General features: G+C 47.1%; 2 protein-coding genes across 2 annotated transcripts; both read right to left on the reverse strand.

The window, feature by feature from the left end:
* Positions 1–10822: 10822 nt before the first annotated feature.
* On the reverse strand, positions 10823–13347 carry LOC147960656 (uncharacterized). The gene is made up of 3 exons (XM_087533465.1): positions 12522–13347; positions 11469–11748; positions 10823–11360 (listed from the first exon to the last, which is right to left on the reverse strand). The coding sequence occupies exons 1-3, from the start codon at positions 13345–13347 to the stop codon at positions 10823–10825; spliced, it is 1644 nt and encodes a 547-aa protein (XP_087389591.1).
* Positions 13348–14724: 1377 nt separating this feature from the next.
* LOC147960657 (uncharacterized) lies at positions 14725–15324 on the reverse strand. The gene has a single exon (XM_087533466.1). The coding sequence runs from the start codon at positions 15322–15324 to the stop codon at positions 14725–14727; it is 600 nt and encodes a 199-aa protein (XP_087389592.1).
* Between the last annotated feature and the right edge of the window lie 279 nt (positions 15325–15603).

Genomic DNA, 15603 nt, shown 5'->3' on the forward strand with positions numbered 1-15603 from the left:
AGCGCCACCCACTTGGTGCTCCGGGGAGTGGTGATATAAAACCACTCTCGTTGCCACAAGCCTAGCTCCTCTTGAAAAGAGCCCTCGGGCCATGGAGCATCAGCATTCTTGCTTATAGCAGCGCCTCCGCACTCTGCGTGCCGTCCCTTGATCATCTTCAGCTCCACTTTGAAAGTCTTGAGCCATAATCCGAAGTGAGGGGTAACACGGAGGAACGCTTCGCATACAATGATAAACGAGGAGATATGGAGGATGGACTCCGGAGCTAAGTCGTGAAATTCCAGCCCGTAATAAAACAGCAGTCCCCTCACAAAGGGATCCATCGGGAAGCCTAACCCCTGAAGGAAGTGAGACACGAACACTACGCTCTCACCGGGCTGGAGAATGGGGATAGCCTGCCTTTGAGCAGGCAACCTGTCCGAAATTTCGGCGGTCAAGAACTTAGCCTCTCTCAACTTTAGCACGTCCTCCTCCGTGATGGAGGAGGGCATCCATCGGCCTTGAAGGTCGGAACCGGACATTGTCGAAGGTCTGAGGCACCCGGAATCTGGAGCCTAGGGTGTTGGAACTTGAGGCGACGGGCGAACTTGTTTTAGGATTGGAGAAAAGGAGTAAGGCCCTGGTCTCTTTATAAGAGGTTGAATACCAGGAGCCCTCCCCGTAACCGTTTGGGACTCGCCTTTAATCGATAAAACATGCTAACGGGCACGATTAGGTTACCCACGTCCGTATTGATGAGAATCCCGCAAAAGGGGGGTACACGATCTCTACTTTGACAAGACGTGCCAAGGAAACCGCCTCGCAAAACACGCTGAGGTGAAAAAGTGCAAACGATCCGAGTGAAGGACTTGGCTATAGTGTGATGACGCACTACGGAATACGTCAGCAGATTTGATTTGTGTTAATATTATTCTCTCTACGGCAATATGTGGAAGCTTATTTTGCAGAGCTGGACACTACTCTTGGTGTTTACAATCTTCTATGAAGGACTTGGAGGAGGAACCCGGCTTGCAATGCCGAAGACAATTTGCGCGCCGGACTCATCGTCATTGAAGCCTAGTTCAGGGGCTACTGAGGGAGTCCTGGATTAGGGGGTGTTTCGGGTAGCCAGACTATACCTTCAGCCGGACTCCTGGACTATGAAGATACAAGATTAAAGACTTCGTCCCGTGTCCGGATGGGACTTTCCTTGGCGTGGAAGGCAAGCTTGGTGATGCGGATATTCAAGATCTCCTACCATTGTAACCGACTCTATGTAACCCTAACCCTATCCGGTGTCCATATAAACCGGAGGGTTGTAGTCCGTAGGCAATCAACTCCATATACAACAATCATACCATAGGCTAGCTTCTAGGGTTTAGCCTTTTTGATCTCGTGGTAGATCTACTCTTGTACTACCCATATCATCAATATTAATCAAGCAGGACGTAGGGTTTTACCTCCATCAAGAGGGCCCGAACCTAGGTAAAACATCGTGTTCCCTGCCTCCTGTTACCATCCGGCCTAGACGCACAGTTCGGGACCCCCTACCCGAGATCCGCCGGTTTTGACACCAACAATGACATAGAGATTTGTAAAGCACACATGGATCTGAAAGGTTCAGACTCATTGACTAATAAACCTCTCTCACAAGCAAGATATGAACAAAACCCATGGGTGCTGGATTCTTTGCAATCACATAGTGATGTGAACTAGATTATTGACTCTAGTGCAAGTGGGAGACTGTTGGAAATATGCCCTAGAGGCAATAATAAAATGCTTATTATTGTATTTCCTTGTTCATGATAATTGTCTATTGTTCATGCTATAATTGTATTAACCGGAAACCGTAATACATGTGTGAATACATAGACCACAACATGTCCCTAGTAAGCCTCTAGTTGACTAGCTCGTTGATCAATAGATGGTCATGGTTTCCTGACCATGGACATTCAATGTCATTGATAACGGGATCACATCATTAGGAGAATGATGTGATGGACAAGACCCAATCTTAAGCCTAGCACAAGATCGTATAGTTCGTCTGCTAAAGCTTTTCTAATGTCAAGTATCATTTCCTTAGACCATGAGATTGTGCAACCCCCGGATACCGTAGGAATGCTTTGGGTGTACCAAACGCCAGAACGTAACTGGGTGGCTATAAAGGTGCACTACGAGTATCTCCGAAAGTGTCTGTTGGGTTGGCACGAATCAAGACTGGGATTTGTCACTCCGTGTAAACAGAGAGGTATCTCTGGGCCCACTCGGTAGGACATCATCATAATGTGCACAATGTGACCAAGGAGTTGATCACGGGATGATGTGTTATGGAACAAGTAAAGAGACTTGCCAGTAACGAGATTGAACAAGGTATTGGGATACCGACGATCGAATCTCGGGCAAGTACTATACCGGTAGACAAAGGGAAATGTATACGGGATTGACTGAATCCTTGGCATCGTGGTTCATCCGATGAGATCATCGTGGAACATGTGGGAGCCAACATGGGTATCCAGATCCCGCTATTGGTTATTGACCAGAGAGATTTCTCAGTCATGTCTGCATTATTCCCGAGCCCGTAGGGTCTACACACTTAAGGTTCGATGACGCTAGGGTTATAGGGAAAGTATGTACGCGGTTACCGAATTTTGTTCGAAGTCCCGAATGAGATCCCGGACATCACGAGGAGTTCCGAAATGGTCCAGAGGTGAAGATTGATATATTGGACGAAGGGTTTTGGAGTCCGGAAGTGTTCCGGAGGTACCGGGTGATGACCAGCATGACCGAAAGGTGTTTCGGGAGCCCTGACAAGTGTTGGGGGGCTTCATGGGCCAAGGGAAGGGGGAAAACCAGCCCACTAAGGGGTTGTGCGCCCCCCCTCACCTATTCCCACGTGACCAGGGGGTTTGGGGCGCCCCATCTAGGGTTCCCACCTCCTGGCTTGGGGCCAAGTCACCCAAGGGGGAGATCCCATCTGCCCTGGCCGCCGCCCCTCCTAGGGGAAACCCTAGGGCGCCTCCCCTTGCCCTTGCCCCTATATATAGTGGAGGCTTTGGGGCTGCACAATGCACGAGTCTCTCTCTCCCAAGGCGTAGCCCTACCTCTCTCCCTCCTCGTCTCTCATAGTGCTTGGCGAAGCCCTGCTGGAGTACCGCGCTCCTCCACCACCACCACGCCGTCGTGCTGCTGCTGGACAGAGTCTTCCCCAACCTCTCCCTCTCTCCTTGCTGGATCAAGGCATGGGAGACGTCATCGGGCTGCACGTGTGTTGAACGCGGAGGCGCCGTTGTTCGGCGCTTAGATTGGAATCGACCGCGATCTGAATCGCTGCGTGTACGACTCCACCAACCGCGTTCTTGCAACACTTCCGCTTAGCGATCTACAAGGGTATGTAGATGCACTCCCCTTCCCCTTGTTGCTAGATTACTCCATAGATTGATCTTGGTGATGCGTAGAAAGTTTTAAATTTCTGCTACGATCCCCAACATCAACAGCGTGTGTAGCCGTGATGGTCTCTTTCCGGCGGAGTTCGGGAAGTGAACACGGTGTTGGAGTTATGCTTGAACGTAAGTAGTCTAGGATCACTTCTTGATCATAGATTCTCGAATGTGCTTTGCCTTCTCTTCTCTCTCTTATTTGCGTATGTTAGCTACCATATATGCTAGTGCTTGCTGCAGCTCCACCTCACTACCTTTTCCCTACCCATAAGCTTAAATAGTCTTGATCATGAGGGTGTGAGATTGTTGAGTCCCCGTGACTCATAGATACTTCCAAAACCAGCTTGTAGGTGCCGATGATACCGTGCAGGTGACGCAACCGAGCTCAGGGAGGAGCTCTATGAAGATCTCGTTCATTGTGTTGTTTCGTTTCAGTTGATCAGTAGTGGAGCCCAATTGGGGCGATCGGGGATCTTTTGCATTAGGGGCAGTCTTCTTTTATTTTGGTTCCGTAGTGGGACCTTGACTATATCTGGATGATGTAATGCTATATTCATGTTTTGTGTGAAGTGGCGATTGTAAGCTAACTCTGTACCTCTTTCTTATTCGGTACATGGGATGTGTAAAGATTACCCCTCTTGCGACATGCCTACAATGCGGTTATGCCTCTAAGTCGTGCTCCGACACGTGGGTGATATAGCCGCATCGTGGGTGTTAAAAGTTGGTAATCAGAGCCTTCCCCGACTTAGGAGCCCCCTGCTTGATCGAATCGTTGGCGTTGTTGAGTCTAGAAAAACATTTTGAGTCATTTAGGATTATATATATCAGAGAGTAGGATTATTTTTACTCCTCGGTCCCTTCGTCGCTCTGGTGAGGCATCCTGACGTAGAGTTTTGACTCTTCTCTTCTCAGACTTCACTAATTTTTTTTAGGATCACACGGGTATCTTGGAATCATTCCGATGGTTTTGTGACGAGAACATTGTTCTTGGTGCCTCCTGACATTTAGGGGTTGTGGCAGTGTCCCGGGGAGTTGAGCTCCGAGGTATTGTCATCACAATTTTATCGTTGCAATTCTGGAATACCTGAGTTCGCCGACATCGAAAATATCTTTTATGCAGTTGTTGGTGAGATAACCTCGACGCCACCCAGTACTGGGGCGGGAGTTCGGGAGTATTGCCATAACTCGTATAACGGATGCTTTTCGAAGGTTGAGGTAAATGATTTCCGAAGGTTTTTTGGTTATGTGTTGAAGGATAGATACACCTGGATGTAGGATTTGTTAGTTTTGGGTGAGATATTATGCTTACCCTGTATCCCCAACACCCGATTGCATAACCAGAAAGTTTCGGGAGTTTATAAGTGGGAATTCAAGTAGCTCTTCGGATATCTTTCCGACAGATGTATGATATGACGTCTAGTGGTCCGCCTATCCACCGTCGGTTTTACAGTGGTCTCGTTGTGTCTTAAAAGAGTCCTTGGCTATGCTGACTCGGGGACGCTTCGTATGTCATGTGCACTGCCTTGTACATGGTAGTGTTGTACGATCGAGCCCGTGTAGGCCCCACCACGAAAACTTCGGACGAAATCTCTATCATATGTTTGTTCCGGCTTATTCTACAAGCCAATCCTTTGTTTTGTTTTTGAGTTGTGGTATTCGAGTTGCTTCGAAGTCAAGTGTTGATTCCATACCTTTCCTAAATGGTGTTCTCATACTCCGATGTGAATACTAATCCTTCATGATAATCGAGATTGTTATGTAAATCCTTTTCAACCGGCGTTTTCTCTTCAAGTGGATCAATCTTTTCAACATTCGCAAGATCAACTCAAAGCTTTCTCAACGGTGTTTGTTTTCATCCGTCACCAAGTGTCTTTGTTTTTCCCGCCCACCCACCCTTTTTCTTCAAGGACTCAGATTTCTTAATCGAGTATCCATCTTATTGATGTGAAGTCTCTCCATTCTTTTCCGTCAATATTCTTATCCGGTGATTATCAGGAAGATACTAGCAGAGTTTCAAGTTATCATTCTTTGTTCTCTTATCTTCTCCGGTGGATTCAAGGCAATATTTCGGTGTTGACCATATCCTTTTTCTCGTTTCAAATGTTTTCCCATGCCATTGCACCTCTTTATCATTCACTTCTCACTATTCATTTGTTCCGGAGTGTTGAAGATATGCCAGAAGATTCAAGTTTCCATTCTCAATTCGTTCAAGCTTTTGCAAGGATGTTACCTCATTCAAGCCATTTATTTCAACTGGTGCAATCTCTCTTTTAAATTGTTCAATGGTGTATCTTTTGAGTGGGCCCTAACCCACAGGTCTTTTCCCAGGATCTTACCTGACTCTTCTTATTCTCCCGGAGTTATTCTCAAATCTTCTAAAGTTTGACGTAAGAATGAATTGTCATCAGTCATATGTCTTTCACCAAGATCTTTCAAATTCTTTCATCGTTGGTTCAACCTTTCTAATTTTCATCCCGGAGTATCTCAACAATTCATGGTGGTGTTTTTCATCGTCATTCTCTGCAGTTGAAGACCGAAGAAGATTTTTCTCTCAATCTTATCCATTCTCTCAAAGATTCATGATTCTAGCTTGATGCTTTCCTCTCATAATTGTTTTCGATTGTTAGAATTCTTTTCACCCATCTGGAACAAATCAGGAGCCTTTTTAGTTTGATTCTCCGAAGGCCATCATTTCGGGATTATTCATTCCAACTTTTAGCTATTGTTCTCCAAATCTTACCGGTGCATCATTCAATATTCTCTAATCAGTTCGTGATCTCTTCGTTTCAGTTGTATCTAAATCACCTCAAGTATCATCATTCGTTCTCTAATTCTTACCGGTGATTCATCCCTTTACTTCGTTCATTTCCAATTCTTACGGTGGTTCGTTCAGATTTCTCTTCCTTCTTTATCTTATTAATTCATTCGTTGTTTCAATCCTACCGGTGGTTCTTTGTAGGCCTCTTCAAGTTAACGCTATATCTATCTTAATCTTTTTTTTACGAGAATAAGCAGTATGAAAAATCCGTTGCTTGTCATCAATTTAAATTGGTGAAGGATAAGCATAACGTAATTCTTATTCGTGTTTCACCCAAGTGATTAATTTCTTATCCCGGAGGTTCAACAAAATTCTTGATTTCATTTGGTCATCTTTCTTTTTTGGAGTTCCAAGTTTTTCCGCATTATCTCGTCGCGAAGCTCCATTTAAATCATCGCAAGGCTTCACCTTGTGTTTTCAATTTCTTTTTCCTTCCGTCTTCATCATCCTTTTTGTTACCGGAGTTCTTCATGGATGTTCTACATGATGGTTCACCAATGATTTAATTCCTTCTCGAAGTGCTCATCAAGATTCTTTTCAAAGGAGTTCAAGCATTATTCATCTTGCATCCCAAAGTCCAATTCGTTCTATCTTATCTTTTGAGGTGGTGTTATGTCATTTTTGATAATTTTCCTTTGTGTTTCATGATTCACAAGTTATCAAGACTGAGATATTTTAAATCCTTCAATCTCGTCACTCGAGTTATCTTGGGTTATATTTCACCTAAAGCCTTCCCCAAGGATTGTTGCTATTATGGTACTTATAAATGATCCAAGTTCTTCATTTATCCTGCCGGTGAAATAAGTTTCTCGTCTGCTTGTTCTTATCAATCCAATCTATTGTTTTCCGTTAGCGGCAAGTTGTCAACTCATAATTTTGAGATGTTGCTCTCTTCACCCATCATCCCGTTTTTTGTCAAGTTCATGTTCAATTCCTTCCATTTACAGCCGGAGTGCTGCCCAAATTATATCAGTCTTATTCTTTCTCTATCTTCTTTTTAACCGGAGTGTTGTGTTTATCATTCCTCTTCTAACCGGAGTATCATCCAAGTGATTTCATTTTGCCAAGCTCATTTCCTTAACTTCCATTTCCAACCAGAGTGTTGTTGTAATTCATCTTTATCATGCCTTGTACATCTTGTTTTCAACCGGAGAGCTTGCATGTACTTCTTGTTCATTGCAACCCTTTTCTTATGTCTTTCAACCTACAAGGTTTTAGTAATGTTCCTTGTTCCACTTTCATAACGGAGTGATTTCAACTTCGTTCATCTCCGTTGCATTCTTTCTTTCAAGTTGTTCAACTTTACAAGGTTCTTTGGTTTCACTCGTTTGTCAAAGAAGCAACTTTGTTCTACCTCTTATCTTCCTCTTCCTTTTCCCTCCGGTGCCATCCTAGATCTCGGGACGAGATCCTCTCGTAGTGGTGGAGTGTTGTAACGCCTCGAGACCGATGCTCGAGAAGACTTCCTTATGTTCCGGGTTTCGCCGTGTGTTTCATTTGTGCCTGCCCTTTTATTTTTTTGCATTTCATCATGTCATCATGCCATCATGTCATTAATCTTCTGCAACTCAACTAAATAAATGGCATGGATCTTTGATCTATTTAAATCGAGGGAGTTCACATGGTGAAATTCTCTTTATAACATATAAAAGTCTCCTACTATTATTAGGGAGCTATGTTATAAATATTTCTTTAATTTGAAATTCACCATCATACACTTGCAAATAATCACATGCCTTTTTCCCGCTTCAAGTTTGGTCCTCAAACTTTTCCCATATTTTTCTTTCATCGCTTTCCCGATATCCACAAAAATTTTGAACATTTTTGGACTCTCCAAAAATGTTTTTCTAATTCAAACTTATTTGAATCATCATTCAAATGTGTTTGAATGCAATCCTTTCAAGCGGTGCCAAATGCATTTTCTCGGAACGAACTCATTTTTATGAGTCCGGGAGATTTAACCGCATGCCCAAATTCTTTCTCTAACCCCTCCTTTTCTTTTTATTTTCTCCTCTCTTTGCTTTCTGTTAAAGGGAGTGTAGAGAGAGAGAGAGCAGAGCCCAGCTGCTGGCCTCTTAGATCCCCCACCAGGCCGGCCCAACTGTCATCCTTTTCTCGCAGCCCAAACCCCCCTTCTAACCCTAGGCCACCTAACCCTCTAATCTAAGCCCCCATCTCCTGATCCCCACGTCCTCTCCCCTTGTTCCTTCCTCGCACCGCCAGGAGTGGCAGAGAGGAGCGCACGCCCGCTCCTCCCGATCCGTGTCCCTCCTCCCTATCGATCTTCTTCGCCGCGCCACCTCTCCTCTGGCTTCTCCTCGCAGAGCCCCCCATCGCCAGCACCTCCCTCGAACGCCGACGAGCCTGCTACACACACGCCCCTGCTTGTTGCTTCGACTCCCTGCCCGAGCTCCGTTTTTCATCTTGGACGTGGGGTAGCTGTTGAACCTCGCATGGTTCTGTCCAACGCTGCAAGTCCGACGCCAGGAGCACCTCAAGTTCGGCTACCCGTAACAGCAAGTACCACTATGACCGGAGACCTTGGACCCATCAAGTACCCTTTGGATGTGCCAAGTTCCACGACGACGCATAAGTTTCTTCTTGAACATGTTCGACTACAACGTGAACGAGTACCACGACGACCCTCGAAGAGCTCGGATCCGTCAAGTTCCACTACCTATGACATGTACCACTACCGTCGTCCCGAAAACGTTGGATTCATCAAGTACCTCTCCGAAAACGAACATGTACCACTACCATCGCCGTGATCGTGAGAACCTCTACCGACGACCTCAGAACGTGTACGACGACCATCGTCGAGGACTCATACCTCTACCTCTTCCCGAACATGTATCGCTACTTCCATGAGGGTCGTGAACGACTACTTCCTCTACGAACCGATCCGCTTCGAAATGCACGCTTCGAAGGTATAACCCCGAGACGACCGTTGTGGACGAATGTTGTGTGATGTATGAGATGAACCCCGCGTTTGCACCGTGTCCGAAATTGTCGCTTGCATGGTCCTCCTCGTTGCCATGTCGTCCACCCGTGGGAACCCGGCAACCGGGATCACCCCATCATCTTGCATGACACACTCACACCCATTTCATTTTGCACCGGTATCCCCGTGAGCTACCGGATCATCGGAATGTTGCCGCGACATCATTTCTGTTTCGTCGCCATGGCACCCCTTTCTTTCTACCACGATGACAAAATGCGCATGTTAACTTTTAATAAAAATTGCATAAAACTTGAACATGTCATCCGCATCATGTTAACAACTTTAAGAATGTTTAAAATTGTTGTTTTCATTAAATTGCTAAATGCATATGGGGATTTATCGGATTTGTTGTTTGTTATATCCAGCCCCATTTAAATTGTTTAGATAGTATGGTTTTGTTATGCTTCACCTCTTGCCATGTTATCCAATACTTAATATTGTTGAGTACCTAAGCGGGAGTGAACTAAATAATTGATGTGGTGTTCCGTCAATATACAACTCGTTGCATATTGGGATCCACTTAACTTGTAGTTTTGTTTGTGCACTTTGCCATGCCATGCATATTTAAACGGGACATGCATCATACTTGAGTGTGCATCATGCCATGTTATCTGATGGTTGTTTACTTTGTTGTTTGCTTCTTTCCGGTGTTGCTTCTTCGGGTTAGTTCCGATTATGTCGCGTTTGTGAGGATCCGTTCGTCTACGTCTGTTTGTCTTCTTCATGGACTCATTCTTCTTCCTTGCGGGATCTCAGGCAAGATGACCATACCCTCGAAATCACTTCTATCTTTGCTTGCTAGTTGCTCGATCTATTGCTATGCCTATGTTGTGATACCTACTACTTGCTATATCATGCCTCCCATATTGCCACGTCAAGCCTCTAACCCACCTTGTCCTAGCAAACCGTTGTTTGGCTATGCTACCGCTTTGCTCAGCCCCTCTGATAGCGTTGCTAGTTGCAGGTGAAGATTGGGGTTTGTTCCTTGTTGGAACATGGATATTTGTTGGTATATCACAATATCTCTTATTTAATTAATGCATATATATACTTGGTAAAGGGTGGAAGGCTCGGCCTTATGCCTGGTGTTTTGTTCCACTCTTGCCGCCCTAGTTTCCATCATACCAGTGTTATGTTCCTTGATTTTGCTTTCCTTACACGGTTGGGTTATAATGGGAATGGTGGCCCAGACCACGATGTTGCCGAGTACCTTCCGACAATATACGTGTACGAGCTTGTCCGATTAGCTTCCGAGTTACCGGACGACGGAGACGCAATAAGCTAGCAAGCAGGCAGCCTGATGGATGCTTTGGATGTCTAGCTAGCTTAGCACAAGAAACAAGCACAGGAGACACGCTTGAGTTGATCGCAAAAGGCTCGTGTCGAGCCTTTGGATTTTTATTGCTTTGTTTGATCTGGTCTGATTACATGGGGTACAACAGTATATATATTAGCTAAGCTAGTCCTATTAGTCCTAATCCTAGTCCTAGTCCAAATACGAATCCTACTTGGTGACTGTACCAAGTCCGTACCGGACTGGTCACACTTCGTGGTTGATTCCAACAATCACCCCCAACCACGATGTCCTCACTTCACAGCTTGGATGGCGATCCTTCCCCGCATCTCCGTGAACTTCTGTCGCCCCAAAGACTTGGTCAGGATGTCTGCAAGCTGGTCGTCAGTGCAAATGTAGTTGACTTCAATCTTGCCTTCTTCCACGCAATCTCGTATGTAGTGATACCTTATATCAATGTGCTTACTTCTATCATGATGCACTGGATTCTTACATAGAGCAATCGTGGACTTGTTGTCAACGTAGAGCACCACTCCTTCCGGTTCCTTGTCAGTGAGGTCACCGAGTAGCCTTTCTAGCCACACACCTTGACCTGCCGCGGTTGCAACTGCAATATACTCCGCTTCACAGGATGATAATGCGACCACCTTCTGCTTTTGTGATACCCAACTCACTATGCTTCTTCCCAAGAAATATGCCACGCCCCAGGTACTTTTACGGTCGTCAATATCTCCTGCCAAGTCGCTATCACTGTAGCCAAGTAGCGCCACCATCTCCTTCTGCTTCTCTCTCAAATAGACACAACCGAAGTTAGTTGTCCCTTTGATGTATCTGAGTATTTGTTTCACAACTGCCCAATGTCCTGTCGTGGGTGCTTCCATGAAGCGACTCACTACACCAACGGAATAGGCCAAGTCCAGTCATGTATTCACAAGATACCTTAGGCTTCCGACCACACTTCTATAATCCGTTGCATCAACCACGGGTGCTTGGCTCCTCTTGCTAAGTTTAAGTCGAGGCTCCATTGGAACATGGCTTGGATTGCAGTCATCCATGCTACAGCTTTCAAGAATCTTCTTTGCATATGCCTCCTGGCATAATGTGATTCCCTCCGGCTTTTGATGTACCTCGATCCTGAGATAGTAAGTCAAGAGCCCTAGATCACTCATCTTGAAAAGCTCCTTCATTTGTAGCTTGAATCTAGCAATCTCCTCCTCATCTGCTCCAGTTATCAAGAGATCATCAACATAGATGCCCACTAGGAGACGATCCTTGCCTTTACCTCGCTTATACATAGCATGCTCAAGTGGATGTTTCTCAAAACCAAGAGAAACTAGTGTACAATCAAGCTTGATGTTCCACGCCCGAGGAGCTTGGCATAGCCCGTACAATGCCTTGTGTAGTTTCAACACCTTGTGCTCCTCTCCTTTTTTGATGTAACCCGGTGGTTGCTTCACATATACTTCTTTCAACTCCCCATTCAAAAAGCGGATTTTACATCCATGTGATGTAGCCTCCAAGATTCTTGAGCCGCGAGAGCTATAACTACTCTCACTGATTCCATCCTTGTGACTGGAGCGAACACTTCCTCGAAGTCTACACCTTGCTCTTGCACATATCCTTTGGCTACGAGCCTTGCTTTATGCTTCACCAAGTTTCCTTCGGCATCTTTCTTGACTTTGTACACCCACTTGAGCCCTATGATTTTATGGTCGTTGGGTGGAGGATCCACGAGCTCCCATGTTTTGTTGTCTTGGATCGATCCCAACTCCTCGTCCATAGCACGACGCCAACACTCCTCCGTGTTTGCCTCTTCAAATTATGTCGGTTCCTCGACGCTAAGCAAACACTGTCGACCTCTTCTTTTAATTTTCACCGTATTTTTCTTCGGATATAAATCCACCACTGGTCGAAGACGTACTGGTGTCGGCGGACGTTCCCTTGTCTCCTGTTCAGTCGAAGACGAGGGATTTTCATCGGGAGTTGCCAAACTCCCAATTTCTGGTGAATCCTGTTCCTCCAAACTGGCTGCATCTCCATCAGATGAACAATCCAAGGCATGTGTATCATCTTCACGTACATGGCCTTCATGTCCTTGTGGTGCAACACGTGGGCTGCTAGAAACACCTCCAGTGGACAGGCTTTTTCCTTCCAGGCTGGCCGGTGCCAGGCCTCGAGGGCCACGAGCAGGGGTGGCATGTCCTGGTCCTGATGGAACAATGCCACCAGGACGAGCGCTGCTACCAGGCGTGCCGTACGTGCCCTCGGGCGCCTCGGCTGCTGGTTTCTCTTGCGCGTGTGAAGCAGCGGAAGTTGCTGGTGTGCCGCCTTTTTCGACCGCGCCGCCCGCGCCGTTTGTTGCGGCCGACGTCTCCGGTTGATCATCAATGTCTGCATGCTCATAATCATCGTAAACAACGTTGAAAATTTCATCGGAAGACGGGTATACCGACTCGGTGGAGTTCCAATTCCATGATCTTGCTTCTTCAAAGACCATGTCGCGCGTCACAACCACCTTATTGGTAGATGGGTTGCACGCACGGTATGCCTTCGTACCCTTTTCACAGCCAACCAACACCATTGGAGTACTCCGATCCGCCAATTTGCTAGTATGCCTGGTCACTGTCTTCACATGCGCCACGCACCCAAAAGTGCGAAGATGATCAACCATGGGCTTGTGACCGTACCATGCTTCGTACGGCGTCATCCCAACCACACTCTTGGTTGGAGCCCAGTTCAGCAGATAAACGGCCGTATTGACCGCCTCACCCCAAAACTTGCCCGGCATGCCTTTACTCTTCAACATGCTTCGTGCCATCGCCACCACGGTTTGATTCCTCCGTTCCACAACACCGTTTTGCTGCGGTGAATATGGTGTCGTAAGATACCTCTTGATCCCTTGAGCTTCGCAAAATTCCGTTAATGCACGAGACTTGAACTCACCCCCCCGATCGGTACGGAGGGCCTTCAGCTTGGCTTCAGATTCTACTTCAGCCGCCATCTTTATTATCCTGAAGGCTTGCAAAGCTTGGTCCTTCGTCTTCAACAACACGATCCACATGAATCTGCTGAAGTCGTCGACGACGAGCAAGAAGTATCTGTTTCCAGCAGGGGTGGCCGGTGTAATCGGTCCGCACAAGTCTCCGTGGACCAACTCAAGAGCTTTACTCGCTCTAAAGTTTCCCTCTCTTGGGAACGGGGCTCGCCTTTGTTTCCCAATGAGACAACCGTCGCACACTTGGTCGACATGATTGATGCACGGTAGACCACGTACCATCTCCTTTTGTCCAAGTTGCCGAAGAGACTAGAAATTTAGATGACCATAGCGCGCGTGCCACTTCCATGCCGAGTCGTCCATGCTCGACAGGAGACATACCGGATCCACACGGTACAAGTTGAGGACGTAGAGCCTGTTCGGTGACCTCTGCACCTTCATAATCAACATCCTCTGACGATCATACCCCCATAGAAAACCATCTTCGAGCACAATCTTGCAACCACGCTCCTCGAGCTGGCCAAGACTTATGATGCTACTCTTTAACTTGGGAATATAGTACACATCTGTGAGTACCTTGTGACCGCCATTCTTCAAATCAAACAGGACAGTACCTCGCCCTGCGATGTCAACGGTCCGTCCGTCGCCGAACCGAACCGTGCCTCCCACCGAAACACTAAGCTCAGAAAACTGGTCCTTGTCGCCGGTCATGTGGTTGCTAGCGCCCGTGTCGAGGCACCACACGTGCCTCGACGTGTTCATCCTCTTCTTATCATGAAGATAAACTGCCTCCTCTATGAGCGTGACAACCTCTGTAGCCGGCGCCTTTGGAGCTGGACTGTCCTTGTCCATTAGCTCGCATACTTCGACCATGAGCATCATGTCTCCATCATCGCCTCCTTTGGCCAGGAGAGCTTTCTCCTTCGGTGGTTTCTTGCACTCCGACTTGAAGTGCCCCATGATGCCACAGTTGTGACACTTGATCTTGCGCTTGTCAAACTTCTTCTTCTTCGGAGCGCCGTCGCCTGCGTTCTTCATACTTTGCTCTTTTGGTGCATGATCTTGGCGAGTGTTGCTGCTAGAGCCCTCGCCTCCTCTCCTTGAGTCCAGTGCCAGCCACTGGGCCCGTGTGAGCATGACATTCTCATCGTTCTTCCCATCCCCGAGACTGTACCGCATACGCTCGCCGTGAGCCTTGTATCATCCGACGAGATCGTCGATGGAGAGAGTCTCAAGATCGACGCACTGCTCGATCGCCGTGACAATTTGCAGGTACCGGGGAGGAGCCGCGTGCAAGAACCGCCAGACAACTGAGGTCTCCGTGAGGTTTTCTCCAAGCGCTCGGATCCGATTGACGAGAGTAGCCACCCGTGAAGCGAACGCATCCATGGACTCATTGTTGCCCATGACCAAAGTCTCGTAGTTCCTTAGGAGAGTTTGGAGATTGGCTTGCTTGACGCGGGTGTGTCCCTCGAACATGAGCTTCAAAGTATCCCATGCCTCCTTCGCCATTTCTTTGGCGATTAGGTGCTGGAGGACATCCATCGGCATCACTGAATAAATCGCCGCCGCCGCCTTCCGATCCTTCCGGTGCTCGGCTCCCTCCTTCTTGAACGTGTCACCTCCGGGATCCACCGAGTCCCATAGCTCGTTGGCGCGGAGACCACACTCCATGAGGGCCTTCCAGACCCCGAAGTTCTCGCGGTCAAACCATGGATACGATGAACTCGCCGGAGCAGCAAATACTTTAGCCGCACCGGAGTACTCCACCAGCTGCTTGTTCTTCTCGTCGCCCGCCATGATCCTCTGTTACTAGAAGATCAACCTTGCTCTAGATACCAATTGTTGGCCCAGATCACGATGCTGCCGGGTACCTTCCGACAATATACGTGTACGAGCTTGTCCGATTAGCTTCCGAGTCGCCGGACGACGGAGACACAATGTGCACGTACTAGCTAAGCTAGCAAGCAGGCAGCCTGATGGATGCTTTGGATGTCTAGCTAGCTTAGCACAAGAAACAAGCACAGGAGACATGCTTGAGTTGACCGCAAAATGCTCGTGTCGAGTCTTTGGATTTTT

The sequence above is a fragment of the Triticum urartu genome, chromosome 7A (assembly GCF_056163025.1).
Source record: "Triticum urartu cultivar PI428250 chromosome 7A, HENAU_Tu73, whole genome shotgun sequence".
Taxonomy (NCBI): Eukaryota; Viridiplantae; Streptophyta; class Magnoliopsida; order Poales; family Poaceae; genus Triticum; species Triticum urartu.

Bases quoted from the DNA above. Each gene is read 5' to 3' on its own strand.
- LOC147960656 (XM_087533465.1), bottom strand. From the start codon at position 13,347: ATGGCACGAAGCATGTTGAAGAGTAAAGGCATGCCGGGCAAGTTTTGG. The intron at 11,749-12,521 runs GTTTGGCAACTC...TAACTGGAGCAG, and splicing joins GGATTCACCAGAAATTGGGA to ATGAGGAGGAGATTGCTAGA. The intron at 11,361-11,468 runs GTATCTTGTGAA...ACAAATACTCAG, and splicing joins AGTGTGGTCGGAAGCCTAAG to ATACATCAAAGGGACAACTA.
- LOC147960657 (XM_087533466.1), bottom strand. From the start codon at position 15,324: ATGGCGGGCGACGAGAAGAACAAGCAGCTGGTGGAGTACTCCGGTGCG.